Genomic DNA, 26,762 nt, shown 5'->3' with positions numbered 1-26,762 from the left:
AATCGTCAGTGAAAAAAATTTGATTGAGCCATGTCCGCCCGTCCGGCCGTCCGTTAACACGATAACTTGAGTAAATGTTGAGGTATCTTAATGAAAATTGGTATGTAGGTTCCTGGGCACTCATCTCAGATACGCCCACTTTACCGATATCGAAAATTTCGAAAAACCGAAAAAATGCGATAATTCATTACCAAAGACAAATAAAGCGATGAAACTTAGTAGGTGGGTTGGCCTTATGATGCAGAATAGAAAATTAGTAACATTTTGGACAAGGGGCGTGGCACCGCCCACTTTTAAAAGAAGGTAATTTAAAAGTTTTGCAAGCTGTAATTTGGCAGTCGTTGATGGTATCATGATGAAATTTGGCAGGAACATTAGTACTATTACAATATATGTGCTAAATAAAAACTAGCAAAATCTGATGAAGAACACTTTTCAAAAAAAATTTGTTTAAATTCAAGTTTTAACAAAAAATTTAATATTTTTACAGTATATAAGTAAATTATGTCAACATTCAACTCCAGTAATGATATGGTGCAACAAAATACAAAAATAAAAGAAAATTTCAAAATGGGAGCGGCTCCGCCCTTTTTCATTTAATTTGTTTAGAATACTTTTAATGCCATAAGTCGAACAATGATTTACCAATCCTTTTGATATTTGGTAGGGGCATAGATTCTATGACGATAACTGCTTTCTGCGAAATCGGTTGAAATCACTCCCAGTTTTTATACACAATCGGCCGTCTGTCCTTCCGCTCGACCGTTAACACGATAACTTTAGCAAAAATCGATATATCTTTACTAAACTTAGTTCACGTACTTATCTGAACACGCCTTATCTTGGTATAAAAAATGGCCGAAATCCGACTGTGACCCTGGGTGGGTCCAACACAGGTTTGGAGACCAAAATTATATCCACACAAAACACTTATGTTCACCATTTTTTTGTGGGTACACAACATTACAACAACCACATGAAAATCGCCAAATTCAACTGCAAATATCTCCGGACAGACATACAATTTTTCTTTTCCGCCTTCGGATTATTGTTGTGGGGGGTCAATATGCATCTTTTGACACCCCACTCAATATTTTTGGTAGCGTATTAGCAGTCGAGCCCTCAACTAGACTTTTACCACGTAGGGTAAGCCAATGTGTTTAAAATTTAGATGCGCAGCAGTTCTGCACTTATGTTTTGGGCTTTAATGCAAAACTAGTATCGCCTGTGGTCGAAATTCGACCAACTCTTATTTTTTTCAACTCAGTCTATGCATCCAGTGTTGGGGGTAGTGAAATAATGCGTTAAGAGCTAAGCAGTGAGCGGAAATATAGCAAACTGGTCTAACTTACTTAAATTTTTCATTAAAACATTGTAATTTTTATTGTATTTTCTTAAATTTCCTACAAACTTTTCACATGTAATTATAACGTTTTGGTATGGAGCTCCTTAAACAAAAATATAAAAACTATGTAAAATCATATGAAATTGACATAGAATTATGGTGAAATTACTTGAAATTGAATTGAAAAATAGGTTTTTCCACACCACCCGGAAGGTCCCCGTTGGCGCGCTACCGAAGTTAGTTTTGGGAGCTCGGTTCCCCAGTAGGCCTATATCACCCATATACACATATCGCCCATTTACTTCAATAGTGTCATAATTCAAAAACACGAACTTTTAGTTAAAAACGAAGAAATGTGCTTAAGGAATTTAGCCTATTTCACGCCACCCGTTAGGTATGCAATTGGCGCTTTACCGAGTTTAATTTTGTATAAAAACATATGTAGTATGTACATAAGTGTGACACAAAACGAAAATTTCGAATAGAATAGAGGATACCTTCATAAAAAATAAAAATATAAAAAAATTATGTAATGAGAAAGAAGGCAGAGTTTACTAAAAAAATTTAAATGAAAGAAAAAAATAAAGTACCTAAAGTGCGAAAAAATTAAGTGATGTGAATAAACAGTTCCATATAAAAACGCAATAAGTGCACTTGGACCTTTTTCCGGGTTTTAATGTTATCATTGTGGAAATATGAAGATTCTAATATTCGGATATTTAATGTTGGGATTCCCATTGAGACCTATGTACGTAATTAATTTGTATTAAATTTGTAAACATTCATATTCGTGAAATGGAGATGAATATATATGACCATATCTACCATAAAATATCGTCTGTGAACGATATAATACTAAGATATAGCAGAGCAGAATAAATTAGAAAAAAAAGAAAAAGAAACAAAAACATTGAAATTATTCACGCAAACATATTTACTAAAATAAAATTGATTTCATAATTTTAAGCGACATAAACAAATTAGGATTATGGGATCTAAGCATCCCATTAATGGGCATATAATCAAACAAAGTTAGCCTAATAATAAATACTAGTATCGCCTGTGGTCGAAATTCGACCAACGTGTATTTTTTTCAACTCAGTCTATGCATCAAGTTTTGGAAATATAGCAAACTGGTCTAACTTACTTAACTTTTTCTTTAAAATTTTGAATTTGATCTAAGACTTTGTACTTTTTGATTGTATTTTCTTAAATTTCCTACAAACTTTTCACATGTAATTATAACGTTTTGGTATGGAGCTCCTTAAACAAAAATATAAAAACTATGTAAAATCATATGAAATTGACATAGAATTATGGTGAAATTACTTGAAATTGAATTGAAAAATAGGTTTTTCCACACCACCCGGAAGGTCCCCGTTGGCGCGCTACCGAAGTTAGTTTTGGGAGCTCGGTTCCCCAGTAGGCCTATATCACCCATATATACATATCGCCCATTTACGTCAATAGTGTCATAATTCAAAAAACACGAACTTTTAGTTAAAAATTAAGAAATTTGCTAAAGGAATTTAGCCTATTTCACGCCACCCGTTTAAGTTGGTATAAATACATATCTAATATGTAAGTGTGACACAAAACAAAACTATCGAGTAAAATAGAGGATACCTTCATAAAAAATAAAATAAAAATATAAAAAAATTATGTAATGAGAAAGAAGGCAGAGTTTACAAAAAAAAAAAAAAATTTTTAATTAAAGAAAAAAAAAATAAAGTACTTAAATTGCGAAAACTTAAGTGTAGTGAACAAACAGTTCCATATAAAGACGCAATAAGTGCACTCATACTTTTTTCTGGGTTTTAATGTGATCATTGTGGAAATATGAAGATTCTAATATTCGGATATTTAATGTTGGGATCCCATTGAAATCTATGTACGTAATTAATTTGTATTAAATTTGTAAACACTCCATTTCATGAATATATATGACCATATCTACCATAAAATATCGTCTGTGAACAATATAATACTAAGATATAACAGAGCAGAATAAATTAGGAAGAAAGGAAAGACAAACAAAAACATTGAAATTATTCACGCAATCATATTTACTAAAATAAAATTGATTACATAACTTTAAGCGACATAAACCAATTACGGTTTTTGGGATCTAAGCATCCGATTAATGGATATATAATCCAACAAAGTTAGCCTAATAATAAATATAGTGGGTAATATACTGCCTATGCAAGACGGCCGCTATGATGCCGGTTGCCGCTCTGACCTAAAATCCAAAAAGTTTTTGGGACGTTTTTTTGTTTCGTAATTAGCATAAAAGGCAATATAAACAGGTAAGGAAGGCTAAGTTCGGGTGTAACCGAACATTACATACTCAGTTGAGAGCTATGGAGACAAAATAAGGGAAAATCACCATGTAGGAAAATGAACCTAGGGTAAACCTGGAATGTGTTGTTTGTACGATATGGGTATCAAATGAAAGGTGTTAATGAATATTTTAAAAGGGCGTGGGCCTTAGTTCTATAGGTGGACGCCTTTTCGAGATATCGCCATAAAGGTGGACCAGGGGTGACTCTAGAATTTGTTTGTACGATATGGGCATGAAAAGAAAGGTGTTAATGAGTTTTTTAAAAGGGCGTTGGCCTCAGTTCTATAGGTGGATGCCTTTTCGAGATATCGCCATAAAGGTGGACCAGGGGTGACTCTAGAATTTGTTTGTACGGTATGGGTATCAAATGAAAGGTGTTAATGAGTATTTTAAAACGGAGTGGGTCTTAGTTCTATAGGCGGACGGCTTTTCGAGATATCGCCATAAAGGTGGACCAGGGGTGACTCTAGAATTTGTTTGTACGATATGGGTATCAAATGAAAGGTGTTAATGAGTATTTTAAAAGGGAGTGGGCCTTAGCTCTATAGGTGGACGCCTCTTCGGGATATCGTTATAAAGGTGGACCAGGGGTGACTCTAGAATGCGTTTGTACAATATGGGTATCAAATGAAAGGTGTTAATGAGTATTTTAAAAGGGAGTGGGCCTTAGTTCTATGGGTGGACGCCTTTTCGAGATATAGCCATAAAGGTGGACCAGGGGTGACTCTAGAATTTGTTTGTACGATATGGGTATCAAATGAAAGGTGTTAATGTGTATTTTAAAAGGGAGTGGGCCTTAGTTTTATAGGTGGACGCCTTTTCGAGATATCGCTATAAAGGTGGACCAGGGATGACTCTAGAATGCGTTTATACAATATGGGTATCAAACGAAAGATGTTAATGAGTATTTTAAAAGGCAGTGGGCCTTAGTTCTATGGGTGGACGGCTTTTCGAAATATCGATATAAAGGTTGACCAGGGGTGACTCTAGAATTTGTTTGTACGATATGGGTATCAAATGAAAGGTGTTAATGAGTATTTTAAAAGGGAGTGGGCCTTAGTTCTATAGGTGGACGCCTTTTTGGGATATCGTTATAAAGGTGGACCAGTTTGTTTGTAGGTGGACAATTTGTTTGTACGATATGGGTATCAAATGAAAGGTGTTAATGAGTATTTTAAAAGGGAGTGGGCCTTAGTTCTATAGGTGGACGCCTTTTCGGGATATCGTTATAAAGGTGGACCAGGGGTGACTCTATAATGTGTTTGTACAATATGGGTGTCAAATTAAAGGTATTAAGAAGAATTTAAAAAGGGAGTTGTGGTAGTTTTGCCATTAATTGTTATAAATAAATTAGTTAGTTTCAACAAAAGTTAACTCATTATTTGTGATTTCATGTTTTTTTGAAAACAACTAAAATAAAAAACAAAGAATCTGTTAAATAAAGACTTATGTGTTTACGTGTAGGTAAAATTTGCCACAAAAAATGGGCCGGTCAAAAATTAATTCTATTTAAGATTTTTGGTACGCTATAAATTATTTGGAACAATTTTTTAGGATTTTAGTAGAGGCTATTATAGGTAAGTGGCAACAATGGGAAACCATATTTGTATGTAGGTGAAACATTTGTGCCTTCGAATTTAGCGGGGATACATAAAATTTAAAATTCACATTAAACACTTAGATAATTGTTCCCAAAGACGGCGCGCTTGTGCACGATAATGAATTACGATATTTGTATAAATTGTTCGAATTTACAAAAAACTTTTTCTATTAATTATAAACAAATGGAGTAATATTTGTTAACAAAAATAGGCCTATGCACTGCGGCCGATCAATACGAATCGATTCATACAACTTTTATATGATTTTACGTATGCTAAGTATGCGAAACAGCCTGTCAATTGATTGTATGGAAATTTTGTTAGCGTATTAATATATAGATAATGAACATTTTGTATTGAGCATTACTTTGAATAGTAGAAATGAGTCTTAACATTAACTGGGGATGGAGCAGCCGGTGTGCCTAAAGGTTATTTTTTTGAAGCGGGGCCAAAGTACGCCTACACACAAAAGTTTTATTTTATTAAATCAATTCGTTTCTTTATTTAAAAGTGAATTTTACAAACAATCGACAAGGCTCTGGAAGGCGTGAGTGGACTTTTGGGAATGTGGACACTCTCCCCTACCCTCTTAAATTTGAAAATTTTTGAAATCCTGGTTCCTTAATGGTATGCTTGTCCAAATAAAACAAAATTTGGCGAAATTTCATTCTGGTTTAATTCACATTAATCTATGTATGTAAAGCTACAGCAGTTATTAGTTAATTATAATAAATCCTAGCTAGTTTTTAAGCTGGCAATATAAAGTGTTACGATTTGAGTGTGCCGAAGCTTTAGACATATAAAACAAACATGGCTGATATAGATCCGATTACAGCTAAAAATGTTGATGCATATAATATGGCACTTGTTGTTTGCATCCAAGATATAAGGGGACCTATCGATAGAGAGACGATCAATTGGGCTACGAACACCATACTGCTAATGATTGCCACATCAGTTCCTAGGCCTCGAGCTTGCTTAAGGGGAACAGATTCTCCATTTCGAATGCGGAACTGTGAAAATACAGAAAAAAGGAAATAAAAATAAATAGCTACTTATAATAGATTAATAAATCGGAAAGGTGCATTAAAATTATATATTGTACGCCTAGATCAAACAATTTTTATTTAATAGCATTCTTTGGGTGAGTAGGGGAACCAATATTTAATTGAGTATACAGTTCGGTAGTTATTAAATTATAAAGCTGAAAAGTATGCATAACTTAAAATTTTTAGATTTTTGACTTAACCACCTATGTATCTAGGGGCGATATGGGGCTTCGAATGTTGGTGGAAATGTGGTCTTTATATAGTACATTAACTGTGAAAAAGGTGACACCGAAATATGAATAGGTTGTGATGATAAAAGGTCTCGCAATTTCGGTCTTTCTTCCTTGCGACAAATACTTAGACCAACAACCCAGTAGGGAAGGAAGCTAACTCGGGTTAACCACAAGTTGGTAGCCAATAAACTAACTTTTACTATTATTTGTTTATGTTTTTTTTTGTTAAAGCTGACTACTTCTGTATGGCAATTGTCGAAAAATATTCAAGGGTGGTAATTTCTGCATTACTTGTCAACTAACTACTAGTCAGCTAACTACTAGTCAGCTAATTTTAGCCGAAAAATAATTTAGATTCTTACCAACTGTTATACCTGTTTTAATTAAAAACATTACCTATCTGCGGTATATTTTATCGTAGTGGCTTTTATTCAGGATATATGAAATCAGATGTGGGCATTGGAGACGTCACACTAATTTGCATAGTTTTTCGCAAGTTATGTAGAGACTTTCAGGCTCCACGAAATTATATCATAGACAAAATTTTGATTATTTAGCCCTTTTTTGACAAATTTACAGATACAGAAGTTGCTACGGCAATGCTGCAGCCGATTAATAACTCACTTTTTAAAGTTAACTAGAAGTAAGATATTTTCTTGAATCTGCAGGAAAGTTTCTACTTACAAAAAAAGCTTAAGATATGAATTAATACTCACACAATCCTTAGCATGATAATTGGCTACTAGAATATATGGAATTGTGAAAATGGTGCCATACAAAACGCCGGCCGAAGTACTAAATACGATAACACCCCATTTCGTTGGCCAAATGGCCAATATCAACATGCCAAAACCATAATACAGTATTCCCGTTATATAAACTGTTTTGATGCTGAGTTATAGAAAAAAATTTCTATTATTTTTTGGTTTTTTTTTTTGCATTGAATCACTCACCCAACAACCTTCATTAGTTTCGTCACTGTTATTGAATAAACTGAACATGAAAACGCATACATGGACATTCCGAAACAACCAAAGCGAACTCCAGCTTCGTATAATTCAGCTGCTTCTGAGCCAGGTGAAGCCTATGTATGGGGGAAAAAAAATTCATTGCAATTTTGGTTTAAATCAGAAATGGGACGGTTTGCTAAAATTCGTTTATCACTTTGCATAGATTTAATTGAAAGGAAACCTTTCCCGCTTTGACAAAGATTTGCAATTCAGTCCTTAATTAACGTAAAAACTTACTGCTGGATCGCCATGGAATACCGCCTCCCCCACAAAATCGGTGAAGTACAAACAATATGTTACGTGGCCCATCCAGCAGATGAGGTTTGTTAAGGCCAGTATTCGCATTGAATTGGGCATAACGAAAATACTCTTCAAATACTTTCTCAATGTAATTGGTGCATCTAAGCAATCATCTAGTTCGATCGCCAATGGGTCAGTATTAATGACAGTTGGGGTTCGGGATGGATTTGCTTTTTCACTGTTATCCATTGAATGGCCATTTTGAAAACCCTCCATATTCTCCATGGCAGTATTCTTTTCGTCCTGCGTCGCAGCTTCCAACTCCAAAGCATCAGTCTGAAACACATAAGAGATTAAGTTATGCACAAATATGTATGATGTGTGTATGTAAAATAATTAGGACGGGCCAAAAAAATCGAAGTTTAGTTTTCTTTAACGGACCATAGAAACAGTTGTTGCTAGCATATCAGACTGTTTTTGTAATTTCAAAGTTCAAAATTTCAATAAACTAATATGGATATGGGGAAATCCGCCAAAATTTGGTTTTTTGGAGAAACATTTGTTTTTTTGAAACATGGTATCACGCAAATATCTTTTTGTTCGGAACATTGAGGGGTAAATTGGAGCTATAGTGCATCGCCTCGCTACTCGTCTTACATAATGCCCCAAAAAGATATAGTCAAAAGATCGAGCAAAATATATATAAATTGAGGTCGCAATGTTAAATATACACTTTATTTATACATACACTTCTGTACCGATTATATCGAGATTTTAGAAAAAAATGTGGAGATATATGCAGCCGTTAGCTATGTAAAATTTTTTTGATACACGAGACCCGGTTTTGTAGATATCGGTAAAAATATAAAACCGAATAACCGCCAAATATTTTTTACTGCAAAGTTTGCAACACATTTATTTTAACACCTTTCCACCGATTCTTTTGAAACTTTAAAAACATATAGAGATGTGGGCGAAGTATGTTTAGATAAAAAAGTTTTAATATCCGAGGTCCGGTTTTGGAGATATTGATAAAAATATAAACCCGGAAAATCTAAACTTTTTTTACTTATTTAAACACTTCTTAACCGATTGTGTTGAAATTTTATCAGGATGTACATATCTATATGGGGTATATTTAGGTAAAATTTTGTTGATACCCGAAACCCGGTTTTAGAGATATCGGCAAAAATATGAAACCGGGTAACCGTCAAATATTTCATACCCGTTTCTTAATTTTTTCTCTACACCACAGTAGTATACCATCAATTGCCTCATCTTGGAATATTCGCTCAAGGAAAGTTATTGATGTTTGTAGATGGGAAAAATATACGAAATTTTCGCCAAAAATTGGTAATCGTCAAAAAGTGTAGAAAAAAAATTTATTTTTTTTTTAAATTTTTGTACCAATTTTGTGTTTCTTTTCATTTACTTTTAAATAAAAACTGATTTAAAAAAATACAAAACAATTTTTCTGCACTTTTTGACGATTGCCAATTTTTGTCGGAAATTTCGTATATTTGCCCCATGTAGTTTTAATAGGGGGACTCATGTAACCTTATAAATGCCTCATAAAGTGTGTAAACGTATAAATTTATCTAGTGCGTAAACGAGCTGTCAAATTTTGTATGAAAAATCGTTTACACAATTTGTATAAATTTACGCGCAGATTTCATTGTGTAAACACGGTAAACTCAAAGGAATGCAACCTTGCAGACATTACAGCAGGCATTTTCATCAGAAATCTCCAACATCAGCAAGTCATTTACTAGTATATCTTAGTGAAGATGTTTTAGTTTTGATTTTTCACTCAATCTTGGCATTTTTTAATTTGTATAACAATCAAAAAATTTTGTTTGCCAATAATACAGCTGATAAACAATTAAGTTTATCAAGAATATTACCAGGTGCGTTCATATAACAGCGTGTGTAAATGGATATAATTTTACACCTTATAAGTTTATATGCTTTCATGAGTCCCCCTAATATCCGAGATCCGGTTTTGGAGATATTGATAAAAATATAAACCCGGAAAATCTTAATTTTTTTTACTTATTTAAACACTTCTTAACCGATTGTGTTGAAATTTTATCAGGATGTACATACCTATATGGGGTATATTTAGGTAAAATTTTGTTGATACCCGAAACCCGGTTTTAGAGATATCGGCAAAAATATGAAACCGGGTAACCGTCAAATATTTCACACCCGTTTCTTAATTTTTTCTCTACACCACAGTAGTATACCATCAATTGCCTCATCTTGGAATATTCGCTCAAGGAAAGTTATTGATGTTTGTACATGGGGCAAATATACGAAATGTTCGCCAAAAATTGGTAATCGTCAAAAAGTGTAGAAAAAAAATTTATTTTTTTTTAAATTTTTGTACCAAATTTGTGTTTCTTTTCATTTACTTTTAAATAAAAACTGATTTAAAAAAATACAAAAAAAATTTTTCTGCACTTTTTGACGATTGCCAATTTTTGTCGGAAATTTCATATATTTGCCCCATGTACAAACATCAATAACTTTCCTTGCGTGAATATTCCAAGATGAGGAAATTGATGGTATACTACTGTGGTGTAGAGAAAAAATTAACAAACGTGTATGAAGTGATAAAAGTAAAATTGTAGCTGTGCCCACGAAAAAACATGCTCCTGAAAAAATTTACGCAACCAAGTTCCACTTTTCTGCCTCTACCTTCAAAACTGAAACCGGCACATCGAATTTGAAGCCCCACGTATTTTTAGTCCCTGATAGGCTATTATCGTGCATAATCCAAATTTCAATACTCAGTTGCCGCAAAAAGCTATAAGCAATAAACTGTCAATATTGAAAATGACAAAAAAAAGTATCGCTATTTTTGATTGATGATAGTTTTGAGTATTGGAGGGCACATTAATTTTGCTCATACTTTTAGAATCTTCGTCTCAAAACCAATATTCAGTTTGAATTCAATAGCGCTTCAGCGATGCCTCAAAATTTTATCGAAAAAATTCAGAAATAAAAATCAAGGGTATCGCTTGAAAAAGTGTAAAAATCGACGTTTTTTACGTTTCGAAGTTCTGCAAAAACTTACTATCAATTTTCTTGATTTTTAAAATCATCAGATCAGATAGTCAAAACTAATGCCCTTGTACTTTTTTCTGCCCTTAAGTTTTTTGCCCGAGTGTAAAACCCGAGTATCCAAAAAAGTAAAAGTTTTTGGGATTTGCCCATATACTTTATATGCACATGTAAACAACCGATCTTTATGATATTTCAGATAATGCTATGTGGCACATACCAACTACCAAAGTCGCTAATTTGGAGGTTATACATATAATTTTTGCAATAATTTTATTTTTTCATTTTTGTATGGAGATTCACACCAAAACGATATTTACATTTCCTAATAGCTATAACGGCTAAAGGGATATATTAATTTTAAATACAAGTAACCACCTCATTTAATGCTTATTAAGGCAAACTTACTCCATATTAAGAAACCAAATTTTCATTTAGTAGCAATGGTAAAACCAACTTTGCGCATTTCCTCGAAACTACTTACATATGTTGTGTACCTCAACATATGCTTGTTTGTTGTAAACCTTACATTAAAGCAGGGATGCACCTTAACGTTAAGCTAATCGTTTATCAAAAAATTTCCACCGTTTCCGTTGAAACACTTCGAAATATTATCGATAAAGGAATTATCAAGATAAATTGTATCTCGTTTTTAACCGAAACGAAAAGCTTTCGTTAACGTTAAAAACGTTAACGAAAACGTGATACTTTATGTTTGAATTGTGCTGGCAAAGCTATAGCCATGGTGAAGCCGTAAGGTGGCAACAACGAGCGCACATACACACACAAACTCTATGTAATTTGTTTGTGTAATTCGTTGGTGGTAATGTCAAAAATACTCTGAGAAATGTTCGTACTGTCAAAATTCATGAGAAAAGTTGCAATCAGCTTGGCTAATGCTTTCACCTTTAATGACTCCGCCATCAATCAGCTTTGCCAGCATGGTTTGAAATTAATAATCAACATAAACTATTTGATTTCGTTTTGATATGGCAGAAAACGAAACGAAATCATTTCGTTAATTTGACGATCTTAACGTTAATAAACGAAACGAAATGACTTCGTTTCGTTTATTAACGTTGATTATCGTAACGAAATGATATCGTTTCGTTGGTTAAGCATGCCTGCATTAAAGATACATTTGCAACTTATATTCTTGCTGTTCCAGTTTCTAGAGAAAACACATTACCTTCTCCATATATGTATGTATGTATATACAATAAATAAGCTCGATATGACCAATACTTTCACCGTTCAGTAGACCGTATTGTGCGTATTGCGTAAAAACAAGAGCAGAAGACATTTAAAGGCAAACCTACAGCCAGAAAGTAACGATGATGTAGATAATGAAATAATAAAACGTAAAATAAAATCGTGTAACCAAACCAGGAAATTAGGAGTTTAATATTTTAGAGAATTTAGCTGCACATTTTTGTTAAACTAAACCATACATGTTAAATTCCAATTAGAATTAGTAATTGATGCAATTGGTTTATATTCTCTAATACATTAAATAATTAGAAATAGTTCAACTAATTCCCATTAGATAATTGAAATTTTTTTTCTAATGCTAAATCTAATTGCAATTAGTTGCCATTAGCAAAAAAATTGGTTTACCTTTTCAATTAGAAATCTAATTGACTTCTGCTAATGCAATTAGATATTCAATTAGCTCGAATTAGAATCAATTATTTATATTTATTTACATCATTATTCGTTCACTTCAATCATTCTTTGATAAAAATGTATCTTTATCAAAATAATTGATTCTAATTCGAGCTAATTGAATATCTAATTGCATTAGCAGAAGTCAATTAAAATTCTAATTGTAAAGGTAAACTAATTTTTTTTGCTAATGGCAACTAATTGCAATTAGATTTACCATTAGAAAAAAAAATTCAATTATCTAATGGGAATTAGTTGAACTATTTCTAATTGTTTAATGAATTAGAGAATTTCGCAAATGAAGGTTAATTAGCAATCATTAGCATTATCTAATAATTACTTAACATCTATGAACTAAACAAATATAGTTAATAGTACAAAAAAGGAATAAAGGCTACAATTCAAAAGTGTTAGTCCAGGAATGGGAGCGCATGAATTACATTCCGGGGTGATTGCATTCCTTAACAACTCTGGCAAATTCAAGAAAAAATTTTCGGTTCTTTTTTTTCCACACCCTAATATTCATATAAAGAACTAGCAGACCTGGCAGACGTGATTCTGCCCTAAATTTGGCCTATCTGCATATATTTTAATAAGCTTTTTCCGTCTAACTCTGACCTACCCCTCTACACTTTTTCCTAATCTTTTTATTCACTCCTCCCTCCGTCTTTTTCGCTTCATCTCCATCTTCGTCTCATTCTAACTCTTTCACAGTCTCCTTTTCTTTTTTCTCTTCTCTCAAGTTTTTCTCCTTCTTCTTTATCTCTTATTGCCAGTCCCAGAGGGCAGTATGTATTTTGTTCCAGTCCTATTCCGAGTCTAAGTCCCAGTCCCACTCGGAGTCTCAGTCTCAGTCCCAGTCCCAGTCCTAGTCCTATTCCCAGTCCAAGTCCGTCTCTGGTATACTTGCCGGAAAAAAGCATCGTAAATACTAATATAGGCAAATTTATATATGAATAGGACGTATGTAAATAGGTATGTGGGTATTATTAATTCTTGTCTTTATTTCGGCTTCGCAAGCATATTTATAAGTTTTGCCAGGTTGATGCGGCTAAATCGAATATCACAATGAAATTTAGAGCTCTCAGTACAGCTTTCATTTGATATCCATTATACACATACATTCTAGGGGTATCCGGGTCCATGTTTTGGCCTATATCTCGAGACCCTAGTCACTCAGCGGTATAAAATTTACTCTGTATTATAGCACACATCAACAGCTTCAATTTGATACCCATAATATAAAAACACATTCTAGGTGTATCCGGGTCCACGTTTTGGGCTATATCTCGAGACCCTAGCCTCCCAGTTGTATGAGAATTATCCTGTACAATAGCACTCATCAACAGCTTTCATTTGATATCCATATTGTATAAACACATTCTAGGGGCACCCGGGTCACGTTTTGGACTATATCTCGAGACCCTAGCCTCCCAGTTTGGGATTTCAAAATCAACTAACCATCATCTCTCCTTCCTGTATCTTTCCTAAAAATTTCATGGCAATCTTTCTATCCGTTCTCGAGTTATGGAGTGACAATCAAAATGTACACTTCTTTTTATATATGGGGTATTCCATCCCATTTCGACCAATTTTGAACCCGACCCCTTTAGAATTGGCTGAAAGTTTTTCTTCTTTTTCTAGCTTACGAAAGGCGTTTTTCAGAAGTTTTTCAAATTTTTTCATCCAACTCAAAAAAAGTTATGAATTTAAAAAAAAAACACCGTTTTTGTTTTCAAAATGCTATAACTTTTTCAAAAATTGACCGTTTAGGATCTTTTTTTTTTTAAATTTGTTTTTAAATGTAGTTTTCGGAAAAAATTAAAAAAATTTTTTAAAGTTTTGTTTTTTTTTGTAATTTTTCAGTTTTTCGAGATTTTTCGAATTTCGCCCTTTTTTTCTCATAAAAAACTTCAATCAATTCCCTACTAATCCCGGAGTGGGCCGAGAATTTTTTTTGTATTTTTTCCGAAAAGTACATTTAAAAAAATATTAAAAAAAAACAAATGATCCCAAACGGTCAATTTTTGAAAAAGTTATAGCATTTTGAAAAAACACCGTTTTCCAACTCAAAATAAGTTTTAAATATTTTGAAAAAAAACGGTGTTTTTTTTTCAAAATGCTATAACTTTTTCAAAAATTTACCATTTGGGATCATTTTTTTTAAATATCTTTTTAAATGCACTTTTCGGAAAAAATACAAAAAAAATTTTAAAGTTTTTTTTTTTCAATTAAATAAAAAAAAAAAATTCTCGGCCCACTCCGGGATTAGTGGGGATAATTGCAGAATTGATTGAAGTTTTTTATGAGAAAAAAAAGGGCGAAATTCGAAAAATCTCGAAAAACTGAAAAATTACAAAAAAAAAACTTAAAAATTTTTTGTTAATTTTTTCCGAAAAGTACATTTAAAAACAAATTTAAAAAAAAAAGATCCCAAACGGTCAATTTTAGCATTTTGAAAACAAAAACGGTGTTTTTTTTTTAAATTCATAACTTTTTTTGAGTTGGATAAAAAAATTGGAAAAACTTCTGAAAAACGTCTTTCGTAAGCTAGGAAAAGAAGAAAAAACTTTCAGCCAATTCTAAAGGGGTCGGGTTCAAAATTGGTCGAAATGGGATGGAATACCCCATATATAGATATGCGTGTAATCAATATAATGTTTTAATGACAAAATATAAAAATAAATTGCTTTTAATTAATGGGAATATTGTATTATTGGAAGAGTGGAATGACGAGTAATTTTTTATTCATTATAGTGCGGCCGCACTTCGATTTTTGGTAATTATCACGATATTGGCCTTACAGCTACCGTTCGGAGTCGTCGTACCTTCCCACCAATTGGTAGGTAAAATTAAAAGGAGCACGGCGTAAATCGGAGGAGGAACTCGGCCTGAATCCCTTCGCCATGCATATTTTTTTAAGCTTGTCTCCAAAGTTATCTAAAGTTGCTACGACAAAAAGGAGACATTTTTGAAATCAGTGCGTCAAATAAAACTTCCCCTGCACCAGTTTTCTTATTTTGTTCATGCCCTGGATTTTGTTTTTAATGTTTTTATGGATTTATCAATTTAAAATATGGGATTACATCAACATTAACAAGCTTATAGGTAAATGTCTATTAGAGCGGGTTAATTTATAAGTGAGAGAAAAGTCCGAAAAATCTCCCGTACTGAAAATGTTCACTAGGTCACAGCTCCTTTGCTTAAGAAATTGTAGGTTTAAAACCGATTTTGACAGTATTTGTGCGATTCTCAAGGACCCTTTTCATTCAAAAAAATGTGGTTGTTATTACAAAAGTAAAAAACAATAGTTAGATTTTCTTTTGTGCTAGAAACCCTTCAAGAAGGCAAAATATAAAGCACTGTGGTAAGCATTTCCGGTGTATTTGGTTTGGGAAGGTTTTAAGTGCGGGACAAACTCCTTTAAGAACGAAGATGGCGACCTTTTAACTGATGTTCAGAGAGTGCTTAGATTATGGAGGGAATACTTCTATGCTCTACTGTAGAGGGATGATGAATCCGATCCCGCAATCGATGATGATGGGATTAATGTCTCACCACCTGATTATGACGAAGTCAGAATATCAATAACCACACACTGGTGGATTACCTGAGGAGCTGTTCAAATACGGTGGCAAGGAGTTGGTAAGGCGCATGCATCAGCTTCTTTGCAAAATATCGTCGGACGAGTGCATACTCGACGATTAGAATCTTAGTGTTCTTTGTCCAGTCCTCAAGAAGGGGGATATGGAGGAATCAGTCTTCTTAATGTCGCATATAATGTCCCGTGAAGCGATTTAACCGTATTAGTATAGCCATCGGCCAGATTTTCACTATGCGCCGATTCTTGGAAAAATCCGCGAAAAAATAATTGGCACACATGACCTCTTCGTCGACTTTAAAGCCGCCTTCAACAGCACGGAAAGGAGTTGCCTCAAAACTTGAATAAGAAGCGGAAAAGATGGGTTCGATGGTGAATGAAGACAAGGCAGCGTACCTGTTGTCATCAAGCAAAGAGTCAGCCCATTCGTGCCGTGGCAACCACGCCACTGTTGGCAGCCATAATTTCGAAATAGCAAAAGACTTCATTTATTCGGGAACAAGCATTAACACAAGCAGCAACATCAGCTTTGAAACCCAGGGAAGAATCGTTCTTGACAATAAATGCTACTTTGGCCTAGGCAAGCATTTGAAAAGTAAAGTCCTCTCTCGACAAACAAAAATCATGCCTTACAAGTCACTTTTCGTACTCGTCCAGAAGCATGGACCATGACGACTTCAGATGAAGCGGTTCTGGGAGTGTTCGAGAGCAAAGTACTTCGAAAGATTAACAGACCTCTACGCGTTAGTGACGACGAGTACCGAAGAAGATTTAATGATGGGCTGTGCGAGCTTTACGCAGACACCAACAGCGAATTAAAAAGGCAGCGACTACGCTGGCTAGTATGCGAATGAAAGATTATCCTCCGGCTAAGAAAGTATTTGTATCAGAACACACCTATGGAGGCAGAGGAAGGACCAGTTGGAAAACGATTAAAATTCCCTTGGTGTGATCAATTGGCGCCAATTAACCCAACGAAGAGCTGCTAGCCACCAGGAATAACACCCGAAAGTTTTACCAAAAAATTCGACGACAAACGGAAGGTTTTAAGACCGGTGCAAACTCTTGTAAGAACGAAAACGGTGACCTTGTAACTTATGTCCAGAGAGTACTTAGATTATGGAGGGAACACTTCTCTCACTAAGTGGAGACAGCGATTTACCGCACAAGAATGACGAACCCGATCCCGCAATCGAATTAATGTCCCCTCAGCCGATTATGCCGAAGTCAGAATAGCAATAACTAGATTGAAAAACAATAAGGCCGCGGGCGCTGACGTATTGCCTGCGGAGCTATTCAAATATTCAAATATGGTGGTAAGGGACATGCATCAGCTTCTTCGCAAAATATGGTCGGACGAGTGCGTGCCCGACGATTGGAATCTAAGTGTTCTTTGCCCAGTCCACAAGAAAGGGGATACTACAAACTGCGCCTACTATTGCGGAACCAGCCTTCTTAATATCGCATATAAGGTCCTGCCAAGTGTATTGTGTGAAAGATTGAAGCCCACCGTGAATCGGCTGATTGGACCTTATCAGTGCGGCTTCAGACCTGGTAAATCTACCATCGACCAAATTTTCACAATGCGCCAAATCTTGGAAAAACCCACGAAAAAAGAATCTACACACATCACCTCTTCGTCGATTTTAAAGATGCCTTCGACAGCACGAAAAGGAGCTGCCTATATGTCGCTATGTCTGAATTTGGTTTCCCCGCTAAACTTATACGGCTGTGCAAAATGACGTTAAGCAACACCATCAGCTCAGTCAGAATTGGGAAGGTCAACCTCTCCGAGTGGTTCTAAACTAAACGAGGTTTCACAGGGTGACCCCCTATCGTACGATTTCTTTAATTTGATGCTGGAGAAAATTATACTAACTGCATAACTTAACCGCTCTGGAACAATATTCTATAAGAGCGTGTAATTACTGGCATATGCCGATGACATTGATATCATCGGCCTAAACACCCGCGCAGTTAGTTCTACTTACTCCAAACTGGAAAAAGAAGTGGTGAAGATGGACTAGGTAGGCAATTGAAAAGTAAAGTCCTCTCGCGGCAAACGAAAATCATACTCTACAAATCACTTATCGTACCTGTCCTGCTATATGGTGCAGAAGCATGGACCATGAGAGCATCAGATGAAGCGGCTCTGGCAGTGTTCCGAGAGAAAAGTTCTTCAAAAGCTTTATGGACCTCTACGCGTTGGCGATGGCGAGTAGCGAAGAAGATTTAACGATGAGCTGTACGAGCTCTTCGCAGATATCAATATAGTCTAGCGACATAGGGTGCGCTGGCTAGGCTATGTTATGCGAATTAAAGATGACGCTCCGGCCAAGAAAGTGTTACTATCGGAACCCGGATCGGACGCAGAGGTAGAGGGCGGCCCCACCCCGTTGAAAGGACCAGGTGGAAAACGATTTAAACTCTCTTGGTGTGCCCAATTGGCGCAGGTTGGCAGAGAAGAGAAGCGACTGACGCGCCTTGTTGGCCTGTGCGAACTTTAGGCAGACACCAACATAGTCCAACGCAGCGGCTACGCTGGCTAGTATGCGAATGAAAGATTATCTTCCGGCTAAGAAAGTATTAGTATCAGAACACGCCTATGGAAGCAGAGGAAGGACCAGTTGGAAATCGATTAAAATTCCCAATGCGTCAATTAGCCCAGCGAAGAAAAATTAAAAAAAAAAAATGTAAATGGTCCTGGTGCCTGTTAGAATTGAGGGGGACGATTTTATCAAAACATAATTTTGCCGCTTTTTCAGAACAATTTAAAAGTGGTTCCAATGTGGTTTTTAGTCTTGGGCAAAGTAGCAGTGAAACGCCAGCTAAAGATGTCGCAAATGATATTGCTCAGGAAAATTCCCGAAGCTCTTTTGGAATTTCGAGCAAATTGTTGGCGACTTCTGTACATGTGTGTTGAGTACTGCTCATGCGTTTGGTGCCCACATATAAAGAGGATTGAATCAGTACATCATTCTTTGTTCGGGCTCAAATCTTCACCTTCCAACATACAAAAACAGGCTTCTTCTTATCCACTTAACCAGTCTGGAAAATCGAAGAATGTCAGGGTACCGTTTGTCCCTAAACTGATTATTGGAAAAATTGACTACTCTGACCTTTTTACTATTTTGAACTCTGATGTCCTCTTAAAATGTCCCGACACTATGTGCCTTTTCACTTCCCCTTTTGTTATCTGGTGTTGGCACTATAATTTTATTACTTTTGATTGTTCTTTTGCCACATTACGCAATGCAATACTCGCTTATATAGCCTGAGTTAGCTGCCTGTTGTTGCTTCTATATCGGTAATAGTTTTCCCGGACATAAGCTTCTTCACATTATCGTATAATAATGGCATTGATACGTCGACTTCCACAACTTATATTAACAGAAACAAGGCAATGCTGTATTGATTTAAATCTAGAAGGTGCAGTCTCATAAGATGAAGACCGAAATCGTATGCATTACGGCAGAAATAATTTCTGTGGGTCTGGCTTTAAGCTGATTAGAATCAAGTGCATTCCAACAACATATGGCATGCCACATTTTATGCACTCTGATGGCATATCTTGTGCATTCCCATAGCAGGTAGACAGGCAGGTGCTTTTAGACAGCATGCTGAACATCATCCTATGCATTTCGCCAGTAAAATATCATTTTATTACTTTTAAGGTGCTTTTTAAAGAACTATGTATTTATGAAATTCAACTTTATTGTTAATTATAGTATCGTTGATTCTTGTGCCAATTGTTGTAAGTTCGATGTATCTATATGCATGGTGGAATATACAGGTGAAGTAAATAAAAAAAGACAGAAGATATACGCTATCTGAAACGGTAGGGATGTATTTTCGACGGTCAGGAGAGGGTAATATTTTTACCCGCTTTGAAAAAATAGGAGTGGAAAAATACATATCTTGTTACGAAAGCCATTACATAAACTGTTTTTTTAGCATATCAGTGCCACCTAACGCCAATGCAAAGGACCAGTGCAAATTTACATTGCTTTTAGGATCGAATAAAAATAAAAAATTCAATTTGGCCACTTAAATTGTTATGAGCAGTAAAATTTAATGGATGCGGCCAAAGTAAACTGACCTCAACTCCAACTGCAGTTGAAACTTTCATTGAAAAAGCGGACATAAAAGAAAGATGTGTTATTCATATATAGTACGTATGTACGTCAGTTATTTAGTTTTGCGGAACTTAAATGGGTTTCGGGTTCGATGAAAAGTTTTACAGTCACATTTGGAAGTGATCGCGATACTCTCAAATGTGTTTCCATACCTTAAAATTAATTGACATGTTCATCTGCTTTGTTTATTTGTCGTTAAGAGTCGGAAGTAAAACATATATTATTCTTCTCTTAATCAGAAGATCCCCCAAAAACTCTTTACAGTTCAATTCCTGATTTATTACTAATGTTACCAAGTTATTATTTACCAAAATATGTTAGGGGATAGACTAGCCCAGCGGCAGTCGGCCTAGAACCAGAAGGTGCTGATCCGAAGCGAGCTGGATTCATATATTCTAAATTACAATCCTTAAGTGGAATATTACTCTCACCTTAGTGGTATAATTTTTAAAGCAAAACAGCAACAGTGAGTTAAATTTATTGTATATTTAGAATACCACTGTTTTAGCGAAGTATTTTCAAAATATGGTATAATAGTTACGACAATTTTGGAGTTCTTGTAGGAATGAGAAAAACATTCTTTCAAAGCCTTCAGTAGCACTGTACGGGGGAAGATCCTTGGTTGAATATGACGTGAATGCAAACAGTTTGTTTTAACAAAGACCTGTCTTAATTTTTTTGGGAACAAATTAAACATATATAATGAAAACATCAAAAATATGGACGTATTACCTTAGCACGGCCTTACTTATGCAAGCCAAAGATACCTAAATGATGAATCTCTGAAATTAAATCCAGTAAAAGTCCATCGATATTCACCTAATAGTTTATGTGAAAAAAGTACTAAAAGTGGCATATTTTACTCCTGGAAAATACAAGAAGCAACACTTTCGACAACATTGGTGAAAAATTTTCAGATAGCCGAACGATAGAACAAAGAAGAATTTAGATCAAGACAACTGACGGCTTACTTCACCTGGTGATTCCACCATGATCTATATGTTAACTTTTGTGTTGACTATTTTATGTTTGTTGTTGACTTTAAACAAATAAATAAATAAAAAAAAAAATAAAAAAGCTTTTCGATAAAGTTGTTTCGCAAGGGTAATTTTCTTATATATCAATTTCCATTTCGGCATTATTGTCACGACAATCTTGTCGGACAGACAATTGTCAGCACCATTATCTTAAAATTTTCGTTTAATCACTGTCGATTTTGAAGTTTTGTCGTAGTTGTCAACAGGTATCTTATCTCTAATATCAATAAGGTATCTGAGAGACTGAAAAAATGATAATTGTCTCTTTTGTCACTACTACTTTGGGCCGCTCCTTTAAAGTTAATCTCTCCATAAAATATTTAATAACATAAGTGGAACGAAAACTGAACGATTTTATCGAAATTTTGGCAAAAACTCTGATTTTATTACATTAACAGTTTTATAGTATGTTAGGGAAGATGACATTTACATATGTATGCATACTTAAATATTATAATTCAGCTTCCATATCATTTATAGTTCGTAATATTTCTCTTTGAATGTATCCGTAATATATGAACTTTCACTAATAACAAATTAAAGCCCGGTTTTCAGTAGTTGGTTAAGCTAAGCTTAAACTAAGTTTGCTTAAACTCTAGTCAAATTCAAACTCCAGGTAAACTACTGAGCACTTTTTCAGTCACAGTTTAAGACCGCCTTTGGAGTAGGCTTTTTTGTACGGCAACATAGGTTTTTTATTATTTAGATAATTTGTAGATACGACAACAGATGGATTTTGCTTACCCAACAAACATTTAAAATATATTTCTCCAGCGAAATATATATCTAGTTCCGGAGGTGATATCCAACATCATAATCTAGTTATTCTTAAACAGTTAGTTCTCAAGTTGATATCACACTTCATTCTCCTATCTGAGAAATTTTGTAAAATTTATAGTTCTCGAGTTGATTTCCAACGTCACTAGCATTTTCAAATTATTATCCAACTTTTGAGAGATTTTGAGAAATGTACAGTTCTCAAATGAATATTCAATACGTTTCTGCAGCTGATATCCTAATTTAGCAATCTAGTTGAGGTGAGGTTGAAAAAAATCTCCAAGATGGTACTACCAAAGCCAACAGATATTTGTTGTGAGAAATAAACACCTGATTGATAGCAGTAATGAAGCTTAATTTATCGAAAATAAATTATATATATTTACAAGCATGACCTCAGTGAACTCCACAAACAGGCGTCCGACCTCTATGCTAGGAATTGATAGGTGAATCCTGTACTCAAAGAACAATATCAAAAAAAAACAAAAACGCCAGTCACTTGGATGGGACGAAGCATTGATACAACAACAACAACAAGGTGATAGCGTCCCTCCCTGCGGTGTTCCCCTGTTCCCTGATTTCGTGTCCTATCCCCATTGTGATATAATCTTCCTGCAATTTAACATGCAGCCGATCCATCTGGTTAAGGCTGGATGTACTTTAATGTAATTAAGACCATCCATAAGCGCTCATTTAGAAACATTGTTGAAAGCCCCGGCAATGTCTAAGAAGACTCCTAGAGCATATTCCTTATATTCCAGGGCTTTCTCTATGCTTATTACCACCCTATGCAATGCGGTGTCTAACGACTTGCCTTTGGTGTAGGCATGTAGTGCTGTGGAGAGCAGCTTTTTATCCACGTTGGACCTAAATCTTTCAGCCTCTCAAAGGTTTTGAATAGAAACTATGTCAAGCTAATGGGTCTATACACTTAGGGATACACGTGACCGATCTTCCCCGCCTTTGTTAGGAAAACTACACGAGCAGTTCTCCAAGAGTGCGGTACAGGATTCAGTCTTATGCACCCATCGAATATTATTTTAAGCCATTCCACGACCCCTCTACCTGAACTTAAAGCATGGTCGGGAATATACCATGTGGGCCCAGAAAACTTCTTCACCGCCCATTCGATCTGTAAGTGTGAGTGCTGTCTGCTGGCTCTTCTAAATCATCTCCCGATGGGAAATGTGTATCGAAAAGCACCTTAACGGACTCCTCCCAGGACAATGTTTCCCCTTGCTAGGACTATTTTCAACGTTCTGTTTCGCGTACATATGTGCTAAGACCTGCAATAAAACTGTGTATTCTGCGCCGGAAAATGCTGGTTTTAAGAATGGGTTTAGCTAAGACGTCTAAAATTCAAGCTTACTTTAAATCCGAATAAAATCCAAATTAAGTGGCATTTAACTGATTGCAGTTAGTGTTATCCGAATAAAAATGTAAAAAAAAGAATCAATTCAATAAGATTTATTATCAGGATAAAACCCCAAACGAAGGGTGTATTCTGTTTTCGGTATCATTTTGAAGCAACCCATCGTTCGCTTAAGAGTTGGGTGCCTGGTAGATACGTAGTTACATATTAATTAATTTATGTTTTTATATGCTAAGTATTACCTGTTTTATGTAAAACACTGCATTATTTTTCTTGCTCAGTTCTTTCTTTATAGCAGCTGCTGAGAGAGGTCTTAACATTTCATCTCGTTCAATTTCTTTTAGCGGAATTTCACGGAACGTGGTTACCGTGACAAAATAGCAAATAACAAATATAATGGTAACCATACCAAACACAGTAGGGATATTACCGCCAAGCGATGCGCCTACAAAGAAAAAAAGTTTATTATTAAAATAGTTCTTTTACTATTCAGGCAATATTATGTATACCAACCAATCTGTGTTTTCGACCAATCAATACCCCCAATAGCATAACCAATTGTACCACCAAATCCTGCCAGCAGTGAAAAGGTGGTGAGACCGCGTGCTTGATCCTCTGGTATACACACATCCAACATATATGTACGAGCTGGTGTTTGACAAGTGTCTGCATTGAGATCTAATAGTACCATACCCACAATTGTCAATATCGCCGCAAATTTGAAATGGGATGGAAGTGCCGATGCTGTGATAGCTTCAGCAGGCGCTATAAACGCAGGCACTATGGTATCATTAATAGCACTTAAGTTATTCGCCGTGGCAGTATTAAACCCAACATCACCCAACAAGATGCCAAGATCTTTTCCGTAAGGCACTAATATTAATCCTATCAAGATACCTATCGATAAAACTGTAATTATCGGCCGACGTCTACCCCAGCTAAGAGTGCAACGATCACTAACCGATCCTAATAGCGGTGAGAGGAAGAAGCCTAATATAGGCGAAATACCCCAAGCCATAGTCATTAGTTTGTGATTGATACCGATCTGTAATAGGATCGGAGATACAAAGGCCGTCTCGGCCGCGTAAGCGAATTCAATAGACATTGCAATTATTGAGAGTCGGAACATTTCGAAACGCGTCTTGCGCCGAAAAACATGAGAATAATCGTGTTTCTGATTACGCGCATGATTCTCTCGTGTTTTCAGCATATATTTTATCATCGGATTCTTCGTCGATGACAAGCTGTTCTCACTTGTGTTTGCTGCAACGCCAACCATTTTCGGTTTTTACGGTTCCGAACGCAGTCACGAATTATAACAGGAAGTCCAACTGAAACGGCAAGAAAATAAGCAAAAAATGTCAGATCAATATATAAAGCAGAGATGCTTAGGAAACTATTAAAGTCTATTTCGTTTCATTAAAGCGCAAAAATAACTTATCAAAATAATTTCGTTTCGTTTAAGAATTAACGAAGATCGTGGGTTCGGAACGAGCTCAAGGGGCTCACAATAATTTTTTTGTTATGATATATTTTTTCAACAATTGCTTTTGTTTTATCGGGCTATTGATAAAGTATTCATGGTTCGAAACGAGCTCAAGGCCAGAACAATAATTTTTGGTAATGATTACTGTTTTTTTAATTTTTCTATAATTGAAAAATTTTATTTTGTTTTTGGAATAGTAAGTAGAAAATTTTTCAGACAACCTGCCATAGCTGCGCAGATATATCCATTTCGAAGGGTGCTAAGCCTTCATCATCAGCACGCTTTAGGCACGCTGCGCTAACCATTTATCTATACAGCGGTGGTTTGTTTGGCTGATAAATTGCTACTTCTATTCCTTCTTACCAACTATATTTATTCAGCGTTGCGCCATCTGTTGCATGACACTGATAATGTTGGATTTGTTTATTGTCAATTACTTTGTTTGACATTTCCCAAGTGCCCATGGTTTATTAACAATTTGTTTCTGTTTTATCGGCCTATTGATAAAGTATTCATGGTTCGAAACGAGCTCAAGGCCAGAACAATAATTTTTTGTAATGATTACTGTTTTTTTTTTTAATTTTTCTATAATTGAAAAATTTTCTACTTACTATTCCAAAAACAAAATAAAAATTTTCAATTACAGAAAAATGAAAAAAACAATAATCATTAAACAAAAAATATTGTTGTGGCCTTGAGCTCGTTTCGAACGTTGGACATATTTTTTCTTAAATGATTAAATTAGAACGACACCCTAAAGCTCATTAGCAATTTTTTTGGCCCCGTTGTTGTTTTGATGTCTTCTTTATTTTCCCCACTGTGATAGCCGAATGGTTGAACAACACCAGCGCTGGGTAGTTAATGTTATATGTAAAAGTACATATGTATGTATTTCAATCGACACCGCTATTTGCAATCAGATGAAAGGGAAGACCTCTACTGAAATGGGAGAGATATGTAGAGCAAGATTTGACCTCCCTTGGTACTACCAATTACCGTCAGTTTAGTTGAAATTTGTTTGGCGTGACTTGTTACAAAACGACTAAATTCCCCTAGGGGGTTCAGCGCCCATTAATGACTGATTATGTGAGTTTTTCACTTATATAAATATTTATGTGCTTTGTAGCATGAAGGATTTGTCCACCAATTTTTATCATAGGACATGTAATAACCGTTCTCGAAAAAAAAAGAAAAATTGGAATCGTTCGGTGTCACGCTTATTTCAAATATTTTGATAACTGTTGATTTAGGCTTGGTTGGTGGGCTATATTTTTATTTAGGCTTACACAAGATATTCTTTCTTTAAGAACTAAAACGGTGACCGTAACTAATATGCAGAAAGTACTAAGGTTATAGAAAGAAAATTTTAAGCACTTTTAAATAGAGACAGCGTCAAATCTTGAAATAAAAACCCAAAAAAATTCACACATATTACCTGTTAGTTGTTGTTGATGTTGTAGCGATAAAGTTACTCCCTGAAGGCTTTGGGGAGTGTTGTCGCTGTGAAGGTCCTTTGCCGCATACAGATCCGGTACGCTCCGGTAACACAGCACCATTAAGGTGCTAGTCCGACCATCTCGGGAACGATTTATATGGCCACATTAAACCTTCAGGCCATCACTCCCTCCCCATCCCTAAGTTCCATGAGGAGCTTGGGGTCGCCAGAGCCTCGTCTGTTAGTGAAAAGGGATTCGCCGCTCGAAGGTGAGGTTGACAATTGGGTTGGAGAAGCTATATATTGCGCTACACAACCCCTTGAATCCCATCACCTGTTAGTCGTTGGAGCCGTCTTTGATAACA

The 26,762-nt window shown here is 35.3% G+C and overlaps 1 protein-coding gene across 6 annotated transcripts in view; it reads right to left on the bottom strand.

Moving 5' to 3' along the window:
- Positions 1–5,942: 5,942 nt before the first annotated feature.
- The window catches only part of Slc45-1 (Solute carrier family 45 member 1), a 204,507-nt gene continuing 183,687 nt past the window's right edge, over positions 5,943–26,762 (bottom strand). For all 6 annotated transcript variants that reach the window (XM_067772785.1, XM_067772784.1, XM_067772787.1 and 3 more), the window contains 6 exons: positions 23,990–24,807; positions 23,719–23,921; positions 7,820–8,158; positions 7,526–7,656; positions 7,289–7,463; positions 5,943–6,303 (listed from right to left, as the gene is read on the bottom strand). In XM_067772785.1, the coding sequence (XP_067628886.1) occupies positions 6,082–6,303; positions 7,289–7,463; positions 7,526–7,656; positions 7,820–8,158; positions 23,719–23,921; positions 23,990–24,755 (1,836 nt within the window). In that variant the 5' untranslated portion in view covers positions 24,756–24,807 and the 3' untranslated portion in view covers positions 5,943–6,081. The remainder of the gene's footprint in view (positions 6,304–7,288; positions 7,464–7,525; positions 7,657–7,819; positions 8,159–23,718; positions 23,922–23,989; positions 24,808–26,762) is intronic.

The sequence above is a fragment of the Eurosta solidaginis genome, chromosome 3 (assembly GCF_040869045.1).
Source record: "Eurosta solidaginis isolate ZX-2024a chromosome 3, ASM4086904v1, whole genome shotgun sequence".
In the NCBI taxonomy this organism is placed as follows: Eukaryota; Metazoa; Arthropoda; class Insecta; order Diptera; family Tephritidae; genus Eurosta; species Eurosta solidaginis.
This window is presented reverse-complemented; position numbering and strand designations above follow the sequence as displayed.